General features: G+C 41.3%; 1 protein-coding gene across 3 annotated transcripts; it reads right to left on the reverse strand.

The window, feature by feature from the left end:
• Nucleotides 1-925: 925 nt before the first annotated feature.
• On the reverse strand, nt 926-6,505 carry LOC117555929 (dynamin-like). Of its 3 annotated transcripts, XR_004570473.1 has the most exons (7): nt 6,447-6,505; nt 5,191-5,289; nt 4,672-4,841; nt 4,140-4,295; nt 2,489-2,578; nt 1,753-2,222; nt 926-1,689 (listed from the first exon to the last, which is right to left on the reverse strand). XR_004570473.1 is itself a non-coding variant. In XM_034231004.1 (6 exons), exons 1-6 carry the CDS (start codon nt 6,463-6,465, stop codon nt 1,905-1,907), a joined length of 852 nt encoding a protein of 283 aa, XP_034086895.1. In that variant the 5' UTR covers nt 6,466-6,505; the 3' UTR covers nt 926-1,904. The 3 variants fall into 3 exon arrangements, 2 of the variants coding, with proteins under 2 accessions (XP_034086895.1, XP_034086896.1); XM_034231004.1 differs by having other exon boundaries at nt 926-2,222; XM_034231005.1 differs by lacking the exon at nt 2,489-2,578 and having other exon boundaries at nt 926-2,222.
• Nucleotides 6,506-21,287: the final 14,782 nt, after the last annotated feature.

The following is a 21,287-nucleotide window of genomic DNA, read 5'->3' on the forward strand; positions in this document are numbered from 1 at the left end:
TTTTTTCTTTGTGCACTCAAAGAAATATTAAACTATTGTTTGTTCATTCATTTTAAGAATGGCTTTTATCTGTTTTTGAAAATGAGTTCTTATTTTATTTGATTTATTTGGGTCTACAACAGATGATACAAATGTTTATGTCAGTAAATGTGTACTAACAGAGGAGACAGATTTGGCTGCTGTCAGACGATCAGCTGTGCGGCGTCATCACAAAAGGACGTCGCTTCACTTTCCTCGCTCCTCGCTCGTCTGTATCACCGGAAGTTGATTTGTCTTCGTCATCTTGAGTACCGTCCCATGGCGCTTATTTCTGCCGGGGGATCGAGGAGCGATAATGGAGGAGCGATAATCGAGGAATCACCAGACCATCCTCCGATGAAATCCACAGATACTCGCCCCGCCCCCTTACTGTGTATCGCTCACTGATTGGACGATGCAGTGCATGCACTGATCCGATGCTTCTTGACATGAGAGCAGTTTCCCAGCGGAGTGAATAAAATACATGAAACTCACGAGTCACTCCTCAGTCTATACTGTGTTTTGTTTCAATTCATGTATCATTTAGTTACAACATATGTGATATAGGCTATCTGAACAACAAAGTGGTCAAAACATGTTTTATTCATTTATTGGAAACATTTTCATGATCGCTTTTTTCGTTTATACATTTTAAGAATGGCGTTTATCTTTTTTTGAGAATGAGTTCTTATTTTATTTAATGTATTTGGGTCTACAACAGATGATACAAATGTTTGTGTCAGTAAATGTGTGCTAACAGAGGCGGGGGGTGTTTTGTGAAAATAACGGGGACAGAGCTGGCTGCTGTCAGACGATCAGCTGTGCAGCGTCATCACAAACGGACGTCGCTTCACGTGACGCTCCGGGAAAAAGGACGTCCCATTGCTCTTAAAACTAATTTCCCTGCTTCTTGTGCATGGTTTCCTTGCGTCTCACTTCCCTGCAGGAAGGGACTAAACGCAGGGAAACGACGCAAGTGAGGGACGCAAGGATTCCATTTAATGGACCTGAGAAGGACCCTACACTCAAAAAAATAACTCTACTTGGGTTGGGTCAATGCAATCTATTAGGATTGATACAACTTATTTATAAGGTGTGTTACCAACTTAATTTACCTGGGTTGGGTCAACGTAATTGCTTAAAGCTGAAAGAAAGCCATTTCATCATGTGGAAATACTGTCCATGATTTAATCAAGTTCATTCAAAGAATAACTTTTGAGTGTTTACATATTTAAAACGTTTAGAGTGAACAGTAACAGAAACAGAATTTCAACAGTAGTCTAGTGAGCTTCAAGGGTGGAAACATAACACAAACGCGAGATGTTGAAATACAAAATTGTATTTCACAAAATAGGCAAAGAGAAACAATGCTGCAGATGCTTGAAAAAATTAAGTTTCTTCCCAAATATTATATGAAATATAATACGAGGATGCATTCGTGTCTCACGTCATTGCTGTCAGTCTAAGTATGCAGATTAGAGAACATGCAATAAAAAAAGCCCATTAAGAACACCATCTCAGCCAACAAGCAGACTGGCTTTCACTGTTATTAAATATAACAGTGAATATATATTTCACAAAATAGCTTTATACTGACAGATGCTTGAAAAAACACAGTTTCTTCCCAAATATTAAAATGTTTCAACTTTAGGGTGAACAGTATAACAAACTTGAATTTCAACAGTAGACCAAATAAGGCAACATGGTAACATCTGCCTCCTCGCACAGCCCTCTGCTCAGTGAGGTCCACGTAACCATGCTACAGCCAACTTTGAATGCTTACTTTTATACTTCTTGCATACAATCAACATTTCTGTCAAAGAGGTGAGTCACCGAATCTCTGATGGCTGCGTGTTTGGAAGATGAGGCGATCCCAAACAGTGACATTAGGCACGGGAAAGCAATGTTTTGAGAACTTGTCCTTTTGTGGATAGTCTGTTTTCATCTAGCTCCATCATTATTTTCTGCAGTGCTTCAAATGTAAACTTCAGCTCTGGAGGGTAGCTCAAGTTTAGAGCATACACGAGAGCAAACATCATCGCCACCGTAAAAGATAAGTTTCCCAACTCATCCAACACTTCGAGCCCCTCCAGAATGATCCCAACGTTCTCGGGGTCATCCCCAGGCTCTGCACCTTCGTGTCGAATGACAAATATTCCGAAGACCGTCTCTGCCATTGCCGTTTGACTGCTGTTGTCGATGCTCTGTGAAAAACAAATAAGGAGAGTGATTTTCACTGATGTGCATTACATCCCATTTCTATAATCGGTCATATTGAGCTTTATGTAGTTTGGGTTTTCCAAATTGAAAAAAAAGAAAGAACAAAAAACACTGTTTCCAAAAAGCATTAACACATCCAACATCATCAAAATGTAAAGGCAACATTTCCCTTAGTTTTAGAAGAAACACAATCCATTCCAACTATGATCATCCTCCTCTTTGTGAAGATAAAAAAGGTACATCAACATACCATGTATTCCTTCACCAGCTCTGGATCTTCATTGAAGTAGACACAAAGACCTTTGAGGATGCATTCGCGTCTCACGTCAATGCTGTCAGTCTAAGTATGCAGGTCAGAGAACATGCAATAAAAAAGCCCATTATGAACAACAAGCAGTCTGGGTTTCACCGTTTCACAAATGTTTTCTTTAAAACCCTGAATGTAATATTGCACTTTAATTCAATGGGTTTAGTCAGATAATATGCTATGCAATTTAAGCAATACATTTTTCTAAAAAAGGAAAATAATTAGTTGTTCATTTGAGAAGACCTGTCTTATTTTGAATATTTAAAATGACTTTTTATTGAAGAAATACTTTTGCTTTAAAAAGCTAATCTGTTTCCAATTACTCGATTAATCAATGGAATAATTGATAGAATACTCGATTACTAAAATAATTGATCGCTGCAGTCATAGGCGGCGCGTGAGGCTCAGGTTTGGGAAGGCTAAATAACTTTTTTTACCTGACGCTGCCCGCCACCGGCGTGTATAGAAAATAGATCAACTCAGTGACCAATCAGAGCTCAGTGTGCAGAGTTTTACAGGATAAAGGAAATACAGTTTAAATTGCCGTATGCAGAGAAGACGCCGACGTGTCGCACTTATCGTTCATATCACATCATCAATCAGATCATCGATCATATAATATATATTTCCTTATCTGAGTCAGCTGAGCCGTATCTGGCCGTGCAACACTCACAGTGTCACATACTGGATGCAGAAGTATTATTTTAAGCAACACATTGGGTTGACGAAACACTCAACTCAAATGTAATTAAAGTCAGATCCACTCGTGTCTATGGGGCAGTGATATCATAAAACTGTTGTACGCTTTCAAACGCTCTGTAGTTTATTTATTTTTTAACCAGTTGTTCTATATTCTCCTTGCAGGTGCAACTATGTGGCTTGTATCCTGGATTATATGTTTAAGTCATGGATGGTTAAAGCTCATATTTGTCTAATATTAGTTTACTTTTCATTACTGAAGTATGACGCTGCGCAGTACACTTGTCCCTGTGTGTGATTGGTCAAATGTAGCTAACCCCGCCCCTTTCACATGAATGCGCTCTCAGCTGGAGAGAGAATCCCTGGCTTGATTTACAGAGTTGATAACCAGCGTTGTAGGACCGCTTAGCGAGATCTCGTTTGTTAGGGTTAGTTAAGATAACTCAAACATATCCAGGGTCTGTTGAACTGGCTTCGTAGTAGTTTACTGGTGGCTGCATAGCAGCGCTAATGTCAAAGACACAAACATTATATTTGTATTTTACCAGGATGCAGTGACACAAATATTTGCGAAGGCTTAGCCTTCCCTAGCCTACAGTACCCGCCGCCCCTGGCTGCAGCCCTACAGTACACTCAGTGACCATTGGGGTAGGAACATCTGCCATTTCCATGAAAGACTGCTGTCAGGGACAGCTTTGTAGTGCGTTATTTTAGGCCTTCATAATAGTATGCCGCTCACTCTGATACAATGACCCCCACTGGGGGAATGGATGTGGTGCTAAGTGTCAAAATAATATTGAAAACATAATGCTCCGGATGCTATGCTATTCACGGAACATCCTAGACTTTGTACAGCTCCTACAGTTTCTTTGTCACCTTTACATTGTTTTCATACCTGGGTTATGGGAAGCATGATGCTTTTGATCTTCTTCCCTTGAACTCCACCTTTCTTGGTATACACATCGATCAGGCTTGTAGAGTGAATATCCAGCGAAGAGAAGAACTTGGATTGCAAATTAATTGTTGTGATTCTCTTAAATTCTGCATTCACCTACAACAAAAAAACAAAACCCACAAAACTCAGATTGGCTATTTTGATGTCACTGTTCACAGGTTTGATTTAGCAGTTCAGTCCGTTTAAGACATGCAATTGCATAAATCATGTATTTACATTAGCAGATAAAAAGGCATAAAATACTTGAATGAATGGTAAATAAAGAATGCTGGAAATAACTGCATCTCCATTAGCCTATATGCTATGCAGAGACTGCCTTCTTCATGTTGTGAATTGCAGCTGATGTTTTAATATGGCAATTGGCAAAAGTTTGACATTTTACTCATACAATAACCCATCTTCGAGTGATGCTCTAGTTTCCAGCCTGCATGATCGGCCTGTAGGGAGGGACGGCCCTGCGTGTGTGTCTCACCTGATTGAGGGTCTTCTGCAGGTGTGGTGTGCCCATGCATTCTGCAATGTGTCTGTACCCCGGGTGGGACAGGAAGAACTTCCTCTCAGCAGCCTCAGCAGCCAAAGCAGCGTGGATGTCTTTCTTTCCATCAATGTCCTTCTGACTGCGGTTCACCACCCCGATGTAACCTAAAGAAAGACAAATATCAGTTGTTCAATGTGAGTTATGGAATAAAGACAAACGTTGATTCCAAAGCACTTGTGACCAAATATTAAATTATTATAACTTCTACAATTGGAGAACTGTTCACATGTGGAACAATACAAATAAAGCTGTTAGTCAATTTAACACCATAGTAATTGTTTAATTTCAATGTCAGGAATTACAGGGAAAATAATGCAGATTGATGATTTGCTGACCCCTAAAGAAAAGACACCCTGTTTTGGGTAGTATATAAAGTCTGTAAATATTGTAATGTAATAGCTGGATTCCAATCAAGGATTTAATAAAAATGTGTGCGTGTGGGGGGGTTCTCACCTCTGTGGAGCGGCAGTAGTTTGTTTTCCAGGATGTCTCGTGAGTCTGTCCCTTCATCCATCAGGTCCAGTTTGGTGATCACACCAATGGTCCGTAGACCTAAAGACAAAAGCATCAATGCTAATACTGAATCTCTCGCCCTTATATATATATTCACACATGGGATTTTAGGATTCAAACAGATAATTGGAGGTGTGTGTGTGCTGCATGTAGCAGTCGCGTGTGTAAACTGCCCCGCCCCCTCACACAGAGACGCTGGATTTGAAAGATCGAAAATACTCAAAATAATCAGACGCATTTTGCAGACTTTTTGCATATTAAAAACGGAGTTGGCAAAACTAAAACTGCAATATAATGTTTGTGTAGCATAATACATATAACATGTTTTAAATATCTCCAGTACCGATACAAAGACTGATAACATTGGAGCTTAATGGCACCAGTCTTTAATAATTAATTCCCGGGACTCCTTTGATTAATACCGGGGCTCGGTACCCTACTGAATTGTTACATTATCCTATATTACTCAAAGTTGAAGTGCTTGTTTTTGCCACTGATAGGCACACGTATTATTATTATTAAGTGCCTGACAACATTATTACTGAAAATGTGTGGACATCAATATTTAAAATCGAGGAATATTAAGAAAACGTTGCCGATTTTCAGCCGGCTCTTTGTCACTGCAGTACAGGCAGCATGTAGGTTACTGGCCCGGGGGTGCAGTTACACAGAGCCGAACATAACTATATGCTGAGCAGGGAGAGCTAGCGGAGAGACAGAGAGTGCGACTACCGACACTGACAGAGCGGCACCCGTCACGTAACTTTAACTGCAGAGCGAAAACCACAGTGGCAGTCAGCTCCGCATGGCAGCTAGCTTGGCAGCTAATTTACGTGACGCAGCCGAATAACGGCGCAACATTCCTTTGTAAAAGGGGCTGATATTACTGACATATAAGCGCCTGGGGTAGCACACTTTTCGTTTAACTTTCTCAGGGTAATGCTTCCGTCATTTAGTTTTCAATCCTGATATTCTATATTTGAACCATCTCCCTAACTGGCAGTTACACAGACTAGCTAGTTAACGACGTTAGCTTTAGCATGTTCCGTCGGCTCATTCGGCTTTTTAAGTGAGATCAAAAAGAACACTAAATAACAAATTAACTATCAACGTTACCACAAGTATCACATCATGGACTAACAGTTGATGACATTTATTAACAGCTTCACAGTTAGATGACAATGTTTTCTGCTTACCTCCTCCAACTTTCGCCATCGGTCTTTCTTGTCTCAATGATCCTCTCTCGCGATGATGATGGTTAGTTTACGGTTAGAGCCCAAATATCGCGAGTGCACACAGGATGCAGGGAAAAACCTTTCCCGCCAGATCGCGGACAAAATAAAACAATGGCAGAGTCTGGCAGAGTTATCTTAATACTCCATGGAAGTGTCCAAGAGCAGTCAAGAATTTAGCATGTCTTATTGTTTGTCGTTTCACATCTTTACAACCGTGAACATTTAAAAGTAGATTGATTTTTGTCTCTGATTACATTAGTTGGTATCCAGTTTATTGGTGGTTATACCGCCACCTTCTGCTCTGGAGTGGGAATCATATGTACCCTAATCCCTTTGTGTCAGTTTATCTCAACATGAATGAATCTAATAAATGTGAATTGTTGCGATTCATGCAAACCATACATGTTTTTCATCACGTTCATCTTGGAAACATGAAATTAATTACGTTGAAAATACATGTTACATTTTGTTTGATGTAACAGCCAGCCAAAGATCTTTTTTTTAGTGTAATTTCCCTGCTTCTTCTTCCCTTCTCGGCATGGTTTCTTTGGCGTCTCGCATGCCTTCCCTGGTGGGAGGGACTAAGAGGCAAGGAAAAAGACGCAAGTGAGTAACAGTAGGCTTGTTTGAGACGAGCTGCGGCTCGCCTCGAAAGTAGACAGAATAGCCGATCGCAGCCGGGGGAGGTCTCAAAAAGCTCGTCTGAAGTCGGACATCTGCGAGTCGGCTTCTCTTCTTCTTTCTTCTTCTTCTTCTTCTTCTTCTTCTTCTTCTTCTTCTTCTTCTTCTTCTTCTTCTTCTTCTTCTTCTTCTTCCTTCTTCTTCTTCTCTTCTTCTTCTTCTTCTTCTTCTTCTTCTTCTTCTTCTTCTTCTTTCTTCTTCTTCTTTTCTTCTTCTTCTTCTTCTTCTTCTATCTTCTTCTTCTTCTTCCTTCTTCTCCCTTCTTCTTCTTCCTTCTTCTTCTTCTTCTTCTTCTTCACTTCTTCTTCTTCTTCTTCTTCTTCTCTTCGTGTATTCATACTAGGGTTGCCAACCGTCCCGTATTTGAGCCAAAAGGGCTAGTCTGTACGGACATTGTTTGTCCCGGACTCCCGTGGAAAGGGAAAAATAACAAATGTTTCTGTTTGCGCGCAATGCAGTGTGTCTGCTGTGTGTTTGTGTGCTGTATGCGAAGGGCACTAGGACCGCTCAGTTGACAGGGCAGGCACAATGCTCGCACGTGTGTGTGAGATTTTCTCCGGTGGGCCGCGGGCGCGGCATCATTGTTTGCGTGGCATGTCAGCCTGTTCAGTCGTGTGGGAAAATGAGCGCTGCCAGTGGAGGAGGTGATAATGAAAGAGGAGAAGAGAGAGAGGATGTGGTTCTGGGCCCTGGCCGTTCTAAAAAGAAAATACTTGTGTCTTACAACAAACAGTGGAAGAAAAACACAGTTGGGTAAAGCCTGTGAGTCGAGATCTGTCTCGGGTCTTCTGTGTGTGTGTGTGTGTGTGTGTGTTGTGTGTGTGTGTGTGTGTGTTGTGTGTTGTGGGGTTGTGTGTGTGTGTGTGTGTGTGTGTTGACCGTTGCATGTTCACATCATGTATACTTTGCATTACTTAATAGCCTACCATTTTCAAATATTTATTTTTTAACATTTTGGACAAAATAGCCAATTGTACATCGAGGTGCCCAGATGTCCCTAGTGCCCACCTATCCGATTTGAACATGCTGATATACAATGTGATGTAGTAGCCTAATGCAGGTGTAAAATCAATCATTGTGTTTGTATTGTGTTATAGGTAGGCTATGCATCGTTTTCTATGCATTTTGAGGGTTTTGGGGGGTTTGACCCCTCGAACCCTAGGGGGCTGGCTCCCCCAAAATAATTAAATAACATAACACCGAAATAAAGTAACAAAAAAAAGTAACTAAATCCGCCAGAAACCCGAAAATCTTCGCGCGCGCGCGGGGGACACATGCGTGTGTCCCGTTTCTCCATGTCTGGAAGTTGGCAACCCTAATTCATACCCCTCACTGTTTATTCATCATTCAATTCATTCTATATTGTATTCTGTAGATTGTGTACATTACTTTTCACTTTACTGCTTGTTGCACCTGGTTAGAAGCTAAACTGAATTTCGTTCTCTCATAGGTAGCCTACCTGTAATATGTGCAATAACAATAAAGTTGAATCTAATCTTGAGCAGGAACAAATGTATTTACTTAGTACATATCTGACATTAACGATTAAACACATGTGTGCATTCTTTATAAATGCAAACTGAGTCAAGCCGACTCCGGAGGTGGCGGTATGCACCTAAAGTTGTTTGCAATCCGCCAAAAAACAGAGAGAAGAAGAAGACGAAGCCGACTTCGAGCTGTCCGACTTCAGGCGAGCTTTTTGAGACCTCCCCCGGCTGCGATCGGCTATTCTCGTCTACTTTCGAGGCGAGCCGCAACGCGTCTCAAACAAGCCTATTCTGTCTATTGTGCAGTAGCGTGGCGTGGGGAAAAATGTAGGGGAAGCCCATTTTTTGGGTCGGGGGGCGGTCAATAACGTAACCAGATGAATGATTACAGCGCCCGGTATCATTTTACACACATTTGTATCACACAGATGCAGGACTTGCACACGCCTGTTATCTAACCGACAGGTCCGCACGCACTCTCCAGCTGAAAAACTCTCTTCTTATTAATTTAAGCATTTTACTTATTAATGTAGGCAGACAATCACACAATCTATGTGATTTTGGATTTACCGTGCCTCTCAATTGCCCGTGACAGGTTGGCAAGGTCGATGAATCCTGAAGTTGCCCAAGGATTGTTCAGGGAGCACGAATCCTTGTCAAAAGAAGACATGGCCAGCAAATTAGACGCTGAAGTTTAGCGCTTCCAGTTAGCCACCCGTGCGGACATATTTGTCCTCATTGAACGTCCGATTCTCTCCCTTTTTCCTCTGTGTACACACAGCTCGAGTGGCGGGCATTGGCCTGTCATCTGATTTAATTTTCAGTTGCTGCTGTAGCGGAAGTTTAGTAAAGTTATGTTTGATTAAGTACGCCAAATTCTCCACCCTCCATAATGCTTCATTTGCTTGATAATTCTAACGGCGGTGATGACAGTTACAGTATTAAAACTGATGTTGATGTGATTTGATTGGATGGCAGTGTCCAATCAAATCGCCAGCCGCCAGCCGCCCCTGAAGGGAAGCTAGAGGCGGCTGGCTTCCCTTGGCATGGCCCTGACCAATCACAGGTTGGCAGGGGCATCACGTGGGCCTCATCTGATTGGTCAATCCCTCCATTTTTTTTCACCAAAGGAAGCCAGATTCGGCTGGCCTCCTCTCGCAACAGAGAGTGCAATCTACTGTTTCACCATAACATCTAGAGGGGCGCTGTTTCACTCTTTGTAAAGTACTCAATGAGAATGGGGGAGAGACGGCCGGCAGCAACACACAGCAAGGAGAATTATCGAAACAAAACAAAGTGTTTTTATTTATTTATTTAAATTATAACTACAATCCGAAAAAACAGGGGAAGCCTGGCTTCCCTTGGCCTCCGGGAGAAAACGCCACTGCTATTGTGTACATTACTTTTCACTTTACTGTTTGTTGCACCTGGTTAGAAGCTAAACTGCATTTCGTTGTCTCAGTACCTGTAATATGTGCAATAACAATAAAGTTGAATCTAATCTTGAGCAGGAACAAATGTATTTACTTATGTGGTAACCGTGACTGAGGTTGCCACATGTAAAGCTAGTACTTGGCAACGCCACCTCCTGCTAAGGGGCAGGAGGAACCCGTGGACCCTAAATGTAAGTCGTGGATCGCTTTTTTTAAAGCTTCCCTTAATCGGTCCAATTATGACAGAGGCATGAATTCCAAAAACATAACACAGCTTTATTTAATAAGTGTTTGGAAACAGTTTAAAATGTCGATTCATGTCCAGTATAATAATGGCAAATACAATTCAATACATATATAAATTACCCTCCTCAGTTGCGCTGGGTTGCAGTGCCTGCTAATCGTGAGGGACAAAAACAAGAAAAGCCACACACCAAAACAACATAAGCATGCAATATTTAAACCACAATCTCTATAAAATAATAACAATGAGATATTTAGCATACAGAAAATAAAGTGTCACACCGTGCAGTCCCTACACTGAAGGCAGGCAGCGTTCCACCCGGGCCCAGGCCTACGCCACAGAGGAGCGCAACCTACGACACAAATATTAAAATGATTATACTGCCTGTTACGTGCCATAGTGTTTGTGTGGTCGTGTGGCTGTTTCTCTCTCTCCCTCTGACTCCCCAGGTGCAGCCTTGATTGTCCCCAGGTGCAGCCTCTCCCCAGGTGCTCCCTATCCTCAATCAGGGCCTCCATATAGGACAGGGGGAAGGTTGCTGCTTTCTCTCTCCTTCTCATCTGGCTGCATGTGTGCAGCATGTCTCTGTGTGAGACCCAGCATAGTTGTGTGTTGTTTACTGTAAGTTTGTTTTGTAATTGGGCTGGTGAGCTGCCTTACTTCTTAACTAATTAAAACCTCACTTAAACTCCTTCAGCATTCAGTTTCCTCTCCTTTTTCTCTCGTCCGGCTATCTTGTGTGTCGCTACTTCCCTTGGTACCCCTAGCTCTACAAGGGAACGTAACATGGGGGCTCGTCCAATCTTTGAGACAAAGAGTGAGTATTTGGTTGTTGGTTAGTGTTGATATTGTGTTTGGTGGTGAGCAGTAGTGTATATAAGTGTAGAATTGGCTGTGAAAGTATTTACTGTTGAACATCTTCCTCAGTTTAGAGAGGGGAGTGTCTAGCTGGACTGAATCAGTCCTTCCTTCAGGCACTCATTTTTTATTTTGCCTTTTTTATTTTCGGGGTAATCCTGGGTGGGGATTTATTCCCTGTTGGGGGCAGGCGATTCAGGGTTTCGGCCTCTGATGTTTGCCTTTTAAAGTCGCCTCGAGCCCGGCACGCCCCAGAAGATAGTTAGGTAAGTTTGGTAGGCAGGATCTGGGGAAGTTTGTAAATAAATAATAATATTGTAAGTAGCCGTTGCTGAGGATGGGTTTTGTGTTGGAGCAGTTTGTGGCCAGTCCTACTGTGGGTCAGCTAGAGGGGTGCAGGAAGGTTGATTTGCGGTTAGTTGCTGACCATTATCATGTTTCTGTCTCCTCGGCTCTGGTAAAAAGTGAACTCAAGGCTACTTTGATAACTGGACTAGTTGAACAGGGGGTTTTGAGGTGGCCTGCTTTAGTGGAATCTCCTGGCACGGTGGTTCAGAGTGCTACGGAACAGGCAAACATTTTCACCACACCTCAGTTTGACTTGTTTTCGGCAGGATCCTCACCTACGGTGTCTAAATTAGATGCCAGGGTAAAAGTGCGTATGGCTCGTCTCCAGTGTGAGAGGGAGGAGCGTGAGCGAGAGTTTCAGCTCAGGAGGGAGCTGGAGATCAGGAAGCAGGAGCTGGAGCTGGAAATCAGGAAGTTGGAGCTGGAGGCAGACACTGCTGTCCGGATGCGTCAGCTAGAGCTCCAAGCAGCTGTGGTGGGTGATTCTGCAGTTACACCTTCTGGTCCTGCTGCCTCCTTTGACGTGAGCAGGCATATTTCTTTGGTCCCTGTGTTTCGTGAATCAGAGGTGGAAGTCTATTTTGGTGCATTTGAGCGCATTGCTGCTGCTCTGCACTGGCCAGAAGATGTGTGGGCTATTCTGTTACAGTGTAAGCTAGTCGGCAAGGCTCAAGCGGCTTGCTCTTCTCTTTCTCTCGAGGATAGTTTGGAGTATGACAAGGTGAAAGGTGCTATTCTCAGGGCATATGAGCTGGTGCCTGAGGCCTACAGGCAGCGTTTTCGCGGCATGAAGAAAGCTTCTGGCCAAACGTACGTGGACTTCGCGAGGGAGAAGAAAGCCCTCTTTGACAGGTGGTGTAGAGCGTGTAGAGCTGATGACATTGCTTCAGTGTGCGAGCTAATGATGTTAGAGGAGTTTAAAAACTGTGTACCGGAGCGTACGCTAGTCTACCTGAATGAGCAGAAAGTGACTACCCTTCAGCAGGCTGCCATTATGGCAGATGAGTTTGCGCTGATACACAAGAGCGTTTTTTTTCAGCGTGATCCTCCTCAGCGGGACACTTATCGTAGAGCTCCTGACAATTACGTTCCCTGTGCCAGTGTTCCATTGTTAGGTCCCAGGATAAACAGAGCTTGTCATTTTTGTCTAGACCCAGGTCATATGATAGCAGCTTGGAAGAGAAAGCAGACAGTGGATGGCAAGCGCCCAGAAGGGGTGGGTTTGGTTACAACAGTGTGTCCTAGTGTTAACAAAGGGCCTGATGAGTGCTTGAAACCTAAAGTGTATCCTCAGGGCAGTTATCCTCACTGTAGGGCTCGTAAGAGACGTGTCACACGTGCTCAGTCCGTTTCTCTCCCAGGTCCTGACACTAAGAGATTGTGTTTCTTTTGTCTTGACCCTGGTAATTTGGCGGCGGAGTGTGATGCTTGGAAGCAGCTTCCAAGCATCCAATGGTATGCTGGTGAACTGGGTGGTGGGTGTTGTTGGTAACTGTGACCAAACACTTGTTTGGTTTTATGGGGGGGAAGTGTTACGTGCCGTAGTGTTTGTGTGGGTGTTTCTCTCTCTCTCCCTCTGACTCCCCAGGTGCAGCCTTGATTGTCCCCAGGTGCAGCCTCTCCCCAGGTGCTCCCTATCCTCAATCAGGGCCTCCATATAGGACAGGGGGAAGGTTGCTGCTTTCTCTCTCCTTCTCATCTGGCTGCATGTGTGCAGCATGTCTCTGTGTGAGACCCAGCATAGTTGTGTGTTGTTTACTGTAAGTTTGTTTTGTAATTGGGCTGGTGAGCCGCCTTACTTCTTAACTAATTAAAACCTCACTTAAACTCCTTCAGCATTCAGTTTCCTCTCCTTTTTCTCTCGTCCGGCTATCTTGTGTGTCGCTACTTCCCTTGGTACCCCTAGCTCTACAAGGGAACGTAACACTGCCCTACACTGCACATGAAGAAAATGGGTAAGAAAATACACAAGAAACACTATAGGACAGTGGCTGGCCTGGTCCTTTTGAAAAGGAAACAACATAACATGTTAGTTGCCAGCCTCATTCACCAACTCAATATAAAATGAAAGAGTTAAAAACAAGGCATACTTCCACAGAGTAGGTTTCCAACTCGGCTTAATCCTGCCGGGGAAATGGTCACGTAATATCCCGGGTAGCTGGGCCGGTTGTGTACATTAAGCTCCGGTCTTGTGCCTGTCGGGAGAGTTTTCCTCCGTCAATGGTAAACTCTCGTCTTGCACTCGCCCTTTGTGAGAGGGAGAAGACCAGTGACAAGCAGCCAAGAGAGACTTTCTTGAACTGACGGCAAACTTTTTATGGCTTCCTGTTTACTCGGTCACCGGTCATGTGACCGCATCAGGTGACAATGACGTCAGATTCCCATACTTAGTAGGCTACATATCTGACATTAACGATTAAACCAGTCTATGGATTAAACACAGGTGTGCATTCTTTATAAATGCAAACCGAGTCAAGCCGACTCCGGAGGTGGCGGCATGCAGTTGTTTGCAAGAAGTCTTCTCATCAGGGCTCTATAAATAGAGAATTACGGCAGATATGTAATATTTAATGCAGCCGAACCGTGTATTACAATGCCGTTATGTGATGACTTTCAAAGAGAAAAGCAAGCACACTCGGAATAAAGTATTATTGTATTTTTAAAAAACGTTTTCAGATTTCACATCACATAAACACCAAATCCCAGCATGCATTGCGGATAACCATCCAATCATCGAGCTGAGGATCTTGCCTACGTCTGTTTCCGGTTTCGTTTAATGACCGATGTATTTTGTTATACACACATTCCTTCACAGTTACATTTTAATGTGCATTAAAGTATTTCGTGAGGCCTTCTAACATGTTTTTAACTACGGTTGTAGTTGAATAGTTTGTAAATTAACATGAACCGAAGCTGTTGCTTGGCAACTCAATCGCACAACGTCACGTCCGTTAATTCCACATCCACCCGCATGGATTAACATCGATTTAATACATTAATGTAGCCTTTGTTTATGCTAAAAGAGGTGTCGACCAGCTGGGGCAACAAGAAAATCGCTGTAATCGATTGTGACTATTAAAAAATAAATCATTACGTCGGGGTAGCATTTGCTTGGTATTTCCGGTTATTTCTCCACTGGTTAACATGGGTTAACAATACCGTGTAGCTGTCACGTTTGAAGGGGACGAAACCGTGACATGTTCACGTCTCCCAGCATGGTAAACCGTCACATGTTCACGTCTTGCCGTGATACCGGGTTGTGCAACGCACTAGCGTGACGTTGATCGCAATTGCGCAGGTCTCGCTTGTCTCAAACAAGCCTATAGTATTTGCAGCAATGCCTGTATCTATGACCGTCAGGCCTACAGGTGATGCTTTTTCTGCAGGTTGATGAGAAGCTGTGGCCTGACCCAGTGAGGTGGTAAAATGCTGCCCAAGTATTTTTCCCTCCTCTGATTTTTCTAAAAATATTTTTTGTATTTATTTTTCCTCAAAGTTTTCCTTTCACTTTACTGTATTTGACAGAGGCATCATATGTGTTTACGCAACTGTAACTATATGCTGTGCAGGAGTGTTCCACCAATTTGTTTTGGAGAAAAACAAAACAAACAATTTTTGTATGCAGAATTCAGATCACCATAAAAGATGAGTGTGCTTTAGATTGAGCACCACAGTGTGTAGTTGGTTGGACAAAGTGTCTTGTGAAGTTTGTGCCATTTGGTGCAAAAGTTTGGTTTTGGTAAGTGTTTATTTGAGTGCAGTGCTTCATTTAGCAAGATATATGAGGTGTTTTGCACTTTGGGAGTGTGGTTTTGTGAATTTTGACAAAATGAGCCCTGTTGTCAAAACATATGTTTTAGCAATTGAATTCAACTGTAAATGAAGACATAATGCCATATGTGCTGTGATCATTTAACCAGGAGATGGCGCCTTTTGCTTAGTACTCCTAGAACAGGTGTAGTAGGGATGAATGGGAAAGGCAGTGTGCTGCCTTCATATTGAAGATTTGATCATGAACCTCAGCGTTAACAGTTTCGGAAAATCTTTGACACCAACATGATTTCACTAACCGAAGTTCATGGCGCTTCTCAAGCTATCACCAAAGGGTACATCCTGCACACGCTGAACATCCTCCATTGTGTTACACAAAGCTTAGCCACTGGCTCAGAATAATATGACCTATATTGTGACCGCAACATGTGTGTGAATATGTTTGCTTTTGCAGGCAGAGATTATTAATTACCAGCACTGTAAAAAAAAAAAGTTTTTTACACTTTTTCCCCCAAAAGATTAACTGTTTTTTTATTGTATTTTATAATTACAGGAAATCAAATTCAAATTACAATAATACACGGTTTATTGAAATGTGTGATGTATTTTAACAAAATTGTAGAAATAGAATACATTATTTATCTGTTTTTTTTAGCAGTTTTTTTTAGCAGTTTTTTTTAGCAGTTTTTAAATGCGAATTTAACAAAACTAACCGTAAAAATAAATGATTTTCTGTTGGCAAAATTAGCTGCATTTTCTGTATTTTTACAAAAAAATACTTTTGTTATGGCTATATCACTGTCAAATACATACAACATACTGTTAATACTCATTAAAAAAATTATAATTGCAAGAAAATATGAGTAAAGAAAGACATATTTTGTAATTTTGCTTAATTTAACCACTACTTTACATTAATAAACTGAAAAAACACAGGTATTGACTATCCTATTATAGTAAAAAAAAAAAATTGTCAGAATAAGTGAGAAATGGATTTAACTTCTGTTAGACAGCTATCATACTGAATACATATTTACTGTGAATGTATGCAAAAATGTATGGCATATGGCTGTCTAACAGAAGTTAAATCCATTTCTCAATTATTCTGACAATGTACTTAACCCCAAATAAAAGAACCAAATAAAAAGAGTTGTTAACCCTTGTGTGGTGTTCGGGTCAAATTGACCCGATTTCCATTTTCAATTAATACAAAAAAATATAAGGATATTTTCGTTCTAGCTGAAACTCAATGGCCGGGGCTTATTTATTGTGAAGGACATGTGGAATTGTTTTTATTTTTTTCCACTTGTGAAAAAATGCCCATTCGCATTTATGTCCTTCATAAGAGGTTCGGGTCAATCTGACCCGGATACAATACCAGAACAGACAGACAGAGAAAAACACACAAACACACAAACTAAAGACACACACACACACACACACACACACACACACACACACACACACACACACACACAATTGTATGCATAGAGAAGCTGTTTGATCCTGTTTTCCCTTGATCTTTACCCTTAGTGTGTACACAAAACTATCCTAGAACATTATAAACATTTTAGATCTTCCAGAAATGTATAAACATTTTACATTTTCTTGCACCTGCATGCCGGAGGAGGGACTAAACAGAGACATAACCTCAGTCTAGTAACAGTATAGTGCAGAACTACAATTATACCAACAAAATGGCCAAAAGGTATTCTGCTCAGTGAGCCTTGGAGCTAATAATGGATGAGAGTGAGTGGAATGCATTAGAAGAACACGTGAAGTGGAACAGGAAGACATTTCTGAAGATGAGGATAATGTGGAGGTAAACTCAGAATTTGACAGCAAATTGGAAGATGAACTTGACTCAGAGCCAGCTGCTGGAAGACCCCCACAGCCAGCCGCAAGAAGATCCCCACAGTCAGCTTCTGGAAGACCCCCACAGCCAGCTGTGAGGTCTGTGGACCCTCAAAGGACTCCAAGACACAGACTACATGCAGCAACTGCAACAAGTACATCTGTGCTATACACACGATGAAGTTCTGTACATCATGTGTTTCCTAAACGGACTTGCCCATTGACTCACATGATGTTCTGCAGCGTCACTTCATCAATATATTTTTCGGATATACTGTATTTTATGAATAGTGACTGTTAATTGTTTTTATTTGCTTTGTGTTTATATCTGTTCTATGGAATGTATATGGATGTTTCATTCTCTCTATATTTCACAGCCAAATACTTTTGGCTGTGTGGTTCTTGTGTTCCAATTGCTGCTAAATTGCTTTATTTCCTTCAGGGCTTTGATTATTATATGACAGATTAAAAATAATAAACATTAATGAAAAAATGTTTAATTTACATTAGTCCTAGAAAAGCATGAGCAAAATGTAAACTTAGTTTTTATTACGGTGTATTTTTTTTTTAACATAATTAAATTTTTATCACAAAAAACGATGGACACTTCCATTGTTAAATTTGATCTAGCAAAGAGTATTTTCAAAAACGAATCATATATTTCATTTATATTGTTGGGGAATGAGTTAAAGACAATATATATATATAAGGAATTGTGCATGTTGAATTTAGTTCTGTATTTTTTTTTAAACCCTGAAATATGTCCCGGGTCAATTTGACCCGAACATTACCAAAGGGTGCGAAATGTGAACATAACACAAGGGTTAAATAATAGTGAAGTCACGTTGTAATAACAATAACTCAATAACAATTAATAACAATTTATTTTTCAGCTTTGCCAAAAGCCACTGTGTCAAATGTCCTTTTTGGGTAGCCGTCCGGAGTTCTCCAATATGGCGGACCATCTCGCACATGCGCAGTACAGATCGGGCAGGGGGACGGATCGGGTAGTGACAGTCACACTCGATTTCACCGATTTTCTTGTTGCCCCAGCTGGTCGACACCTCTTTTAGCAGAAACGAAGGCTACATTAATGTATTAAATCGATGATAATCCATGTGTGTGGTTGTGGAATTAATGGACGTGCCGTTGTGCGATTGCGCAACGCAATAATTTACAAACTCTTCAACTCCAACCCTAATTATATTTAAAAACATTTTAGAAGGCCTCACGAAATACTTTAATGTAAATTTAAATTTAAATGTGAAGGGATGTGTGTAATGTGGTGATTATTATTCACCCCGGGATCTATGGGTTGGCTGGGGCAGCGCCATATAGATAGAAGAGTTACGACAACGGAAGTCCAAAAACGGTTATCGTCACGTTGTTCATGTAGACGAGGATCGTTCCCCGGAAGTTCATGGCGGGCAATGTGAATGCATTGATAACAGGAGATAGAACTACGATTTTTGGTAATTATTAGTGAATAAAGGTTTTGATTTGCAATATTTATACAACAAATCGATATGTGTATGTATTTACATCAATATGTTTTAAAAAATAAAATATAATTTGTTAATATTAAGTGATAATATTAGGATTAGTGTGAACAACTAGTTTACATGTTAGGCTGCCTTGGTTAAAGAGCCTGTTGCTGTTTATTTATAGCTTTGAATTCTTTAAAACCAATATTATCTTCTTAAACTTGTATGGTAGTCAGGAGCATCATTTTCTAATGTTTATTGATATATTTAGAGGGAGGGGATCTAAAGTAATGCTTTAAAATTCAGATTAGATTAATTTCTACCATTTTCTTAAATTCATGGTAATCAGTAAGCCCATGGTAATTGAGGACACAAGTTATCTAAATGACTAATGTCATCTGTATGGCTTTCAGAAAGGACAGGAGACTGACAGGTGACTATCAAAGGACTAGCAGCAGCAGCATGATGATGATGATACATGTGTTGTTTTAGGAACATCCATTGCAAATACATGGAATTCAATAAACATTGAATAGCATATCATGCAGTTTGTCTGTGCCTTTTCCTCCGTGTTGTCCTGGTTTGCTGTGCTGCCTCCTAGTCGCCACCATGGTTTGCTGTGCTGCCTGGGGATGCTCAAATCGCTTCGAGAAAGGAGTACGAATGTACGGCTTCCCCACTGACACAGAGCGGAGGAAAAAATGGCTGGCTCAAGTCAGCAGGAGCAATTTCACAACCAACAGCAAAAAAAATATGTGATGTAATTATATACAAACACTGCATTTGCACTTTTTCACAAAACGAAAACCACACCATTGGGAAAGCTTAATGTTTTGTTTAATACAAAAAAACAGGGAAAGGCTTGAAAAACAGAGTTGAGACTCAGGGTGCAGGGTGAGGGTCTCAGTGCAGGTATTCAGGCTCCATTGAATCCCCCTCTGGTTCTTGTGCTGAAAGAGGGAGTAACAGACAGGAGAAAGGGTTATACACACCTACATAGCACACCTATTGGATGGGAAATTGCCTTGGGGAGATAAGGTGTTTACTTATATAAAACAGTAGTATTAAACTTACCTTGTGTTTTCACTCTCACTTAAGTTCCTCTCCCTTTGCCATCAATCCAAAATCAGCTGAGCTGCAACATAATACAGACAGGTAATAATCAACATAATCATAAGGACACAATATGGCTCTGCTAAAAACACTCACTCTTACACGCACCAAAGTTATATTTATCTAATATTTAACTCCCTCCACCCCCGCATACAATCCCGTTTAGAAGCCCCTCTTCTCTAATTCAACAACGTTGGACGAAATGACATTAAGAGAACGGAATTTACAATTAAAAGGCTGTTCAACGTGTGTTGCTAACTTGCTTCGGTATCCTAGCTTAATCTGTTATCTGTAAATGTTCCCTAAATCTACAAATGTAGGGATAATCCACTGACATCCTTTAATACACATGTTAATTTGAATCAGATGTACTGATAATATCTGCAATATAAATCTTTAAACTTCTTACCTTTAAAAGTCCGTCACGAACGGTCAATTATGCTGCAACTCAACAGCTCTGCTAGCCTTGGCGCTAACTTCCGGGGAACGATTGAGAGGCTCCACGATCCGCCATTGCTGTAAAAAAGTGGTCCATTGGAGTGAACGGAGATGACGTAACTCTCAGTCTATATGGCGCTGGGTTGGGGTATTGTTGCGCACGGACATTATAGTTAACCGGACTTCCTGTTGATGTTAAATCCGAAAACATTAAAAAAAATAAAAATAAAAACTTTATTCCGAGTGTGCTTGCTTTTCTCTTTGAAGGTCATCACATAACGGCATTGTAATACACGGTTCGGCTGCATTAAATATTACATATCTGCCGTAGTTCGCTATTTATAGAGCCCTGGTGAGAAGACTTCTCGACAAACAGGAATAACTGCAGACGAAACTTAATATGTGACGTGGATCATAAATATATCAGCAATCAAACAAAATCTTCAATTTCTCTTCACACAATACGTCTCCTTGCAGTATCAATACTAATTCGGCTGACTTTTATATTTGATCCAATCGGTATATTGGTATATACTGTACACCATAACGGTGCACAGCTGATAGAAAGGGACACCTGGTGGTTAAAGCACGTTATTGAAATGTTTTATTTTTATTATTAGATATTAATAGGAGACAAAGACAGACACACTAATAAGGCTTTATTTAAACATTAAAGAATACTTTAGGTTAAGGTCTTATTTTGAATAAGAAAAAAGCTTTGGGGGTATACATATTAAGCCTGACGGCCCGTCTACACTACAGGCGTCAAAAAATGCTTTCAACGCTTCGCCCATTCATTTGAATGGGGTGACGTAGGATATTTTCAAACTTCGCCGAACTGCATTGTGGGTAGCATGGCAAGGCGTTGCAAGCATCGCGAGCGTCTATCGGCGTCAAAAGTTGAACAATGTTCAACTTTTGAGGCTCGATGCTTGCTCGAAGCTGGCGTCAGCCAATCAAATCCCGTTTTTGCAATTCCCGCCAGTTCCAACGCTTCGCCCATTCATTTGAATGGGGTGACGTAGGATATTTTCAAACTTCGCCGAACTGCATTGTGGGTAGCATGGCAAGGCGTTGCAAGCATCGCGAGC

The sequence above is a fragment of the Gymnodraco acuticeps genome, unplaced genomic scaffold, assembly GCF_902827175.1.
Source record: "Gymnodraco acuticeps unplaced genomic scaffold, fGymAcu1.1, whole genome shotgun sequence".
Lineage (NCBI taxonomy): Eukaryota > Metazoa > Chordata > Actinopteri > Perciformes > Bathydraconidae > Gymnodraco > Gymnodraco acuticeps.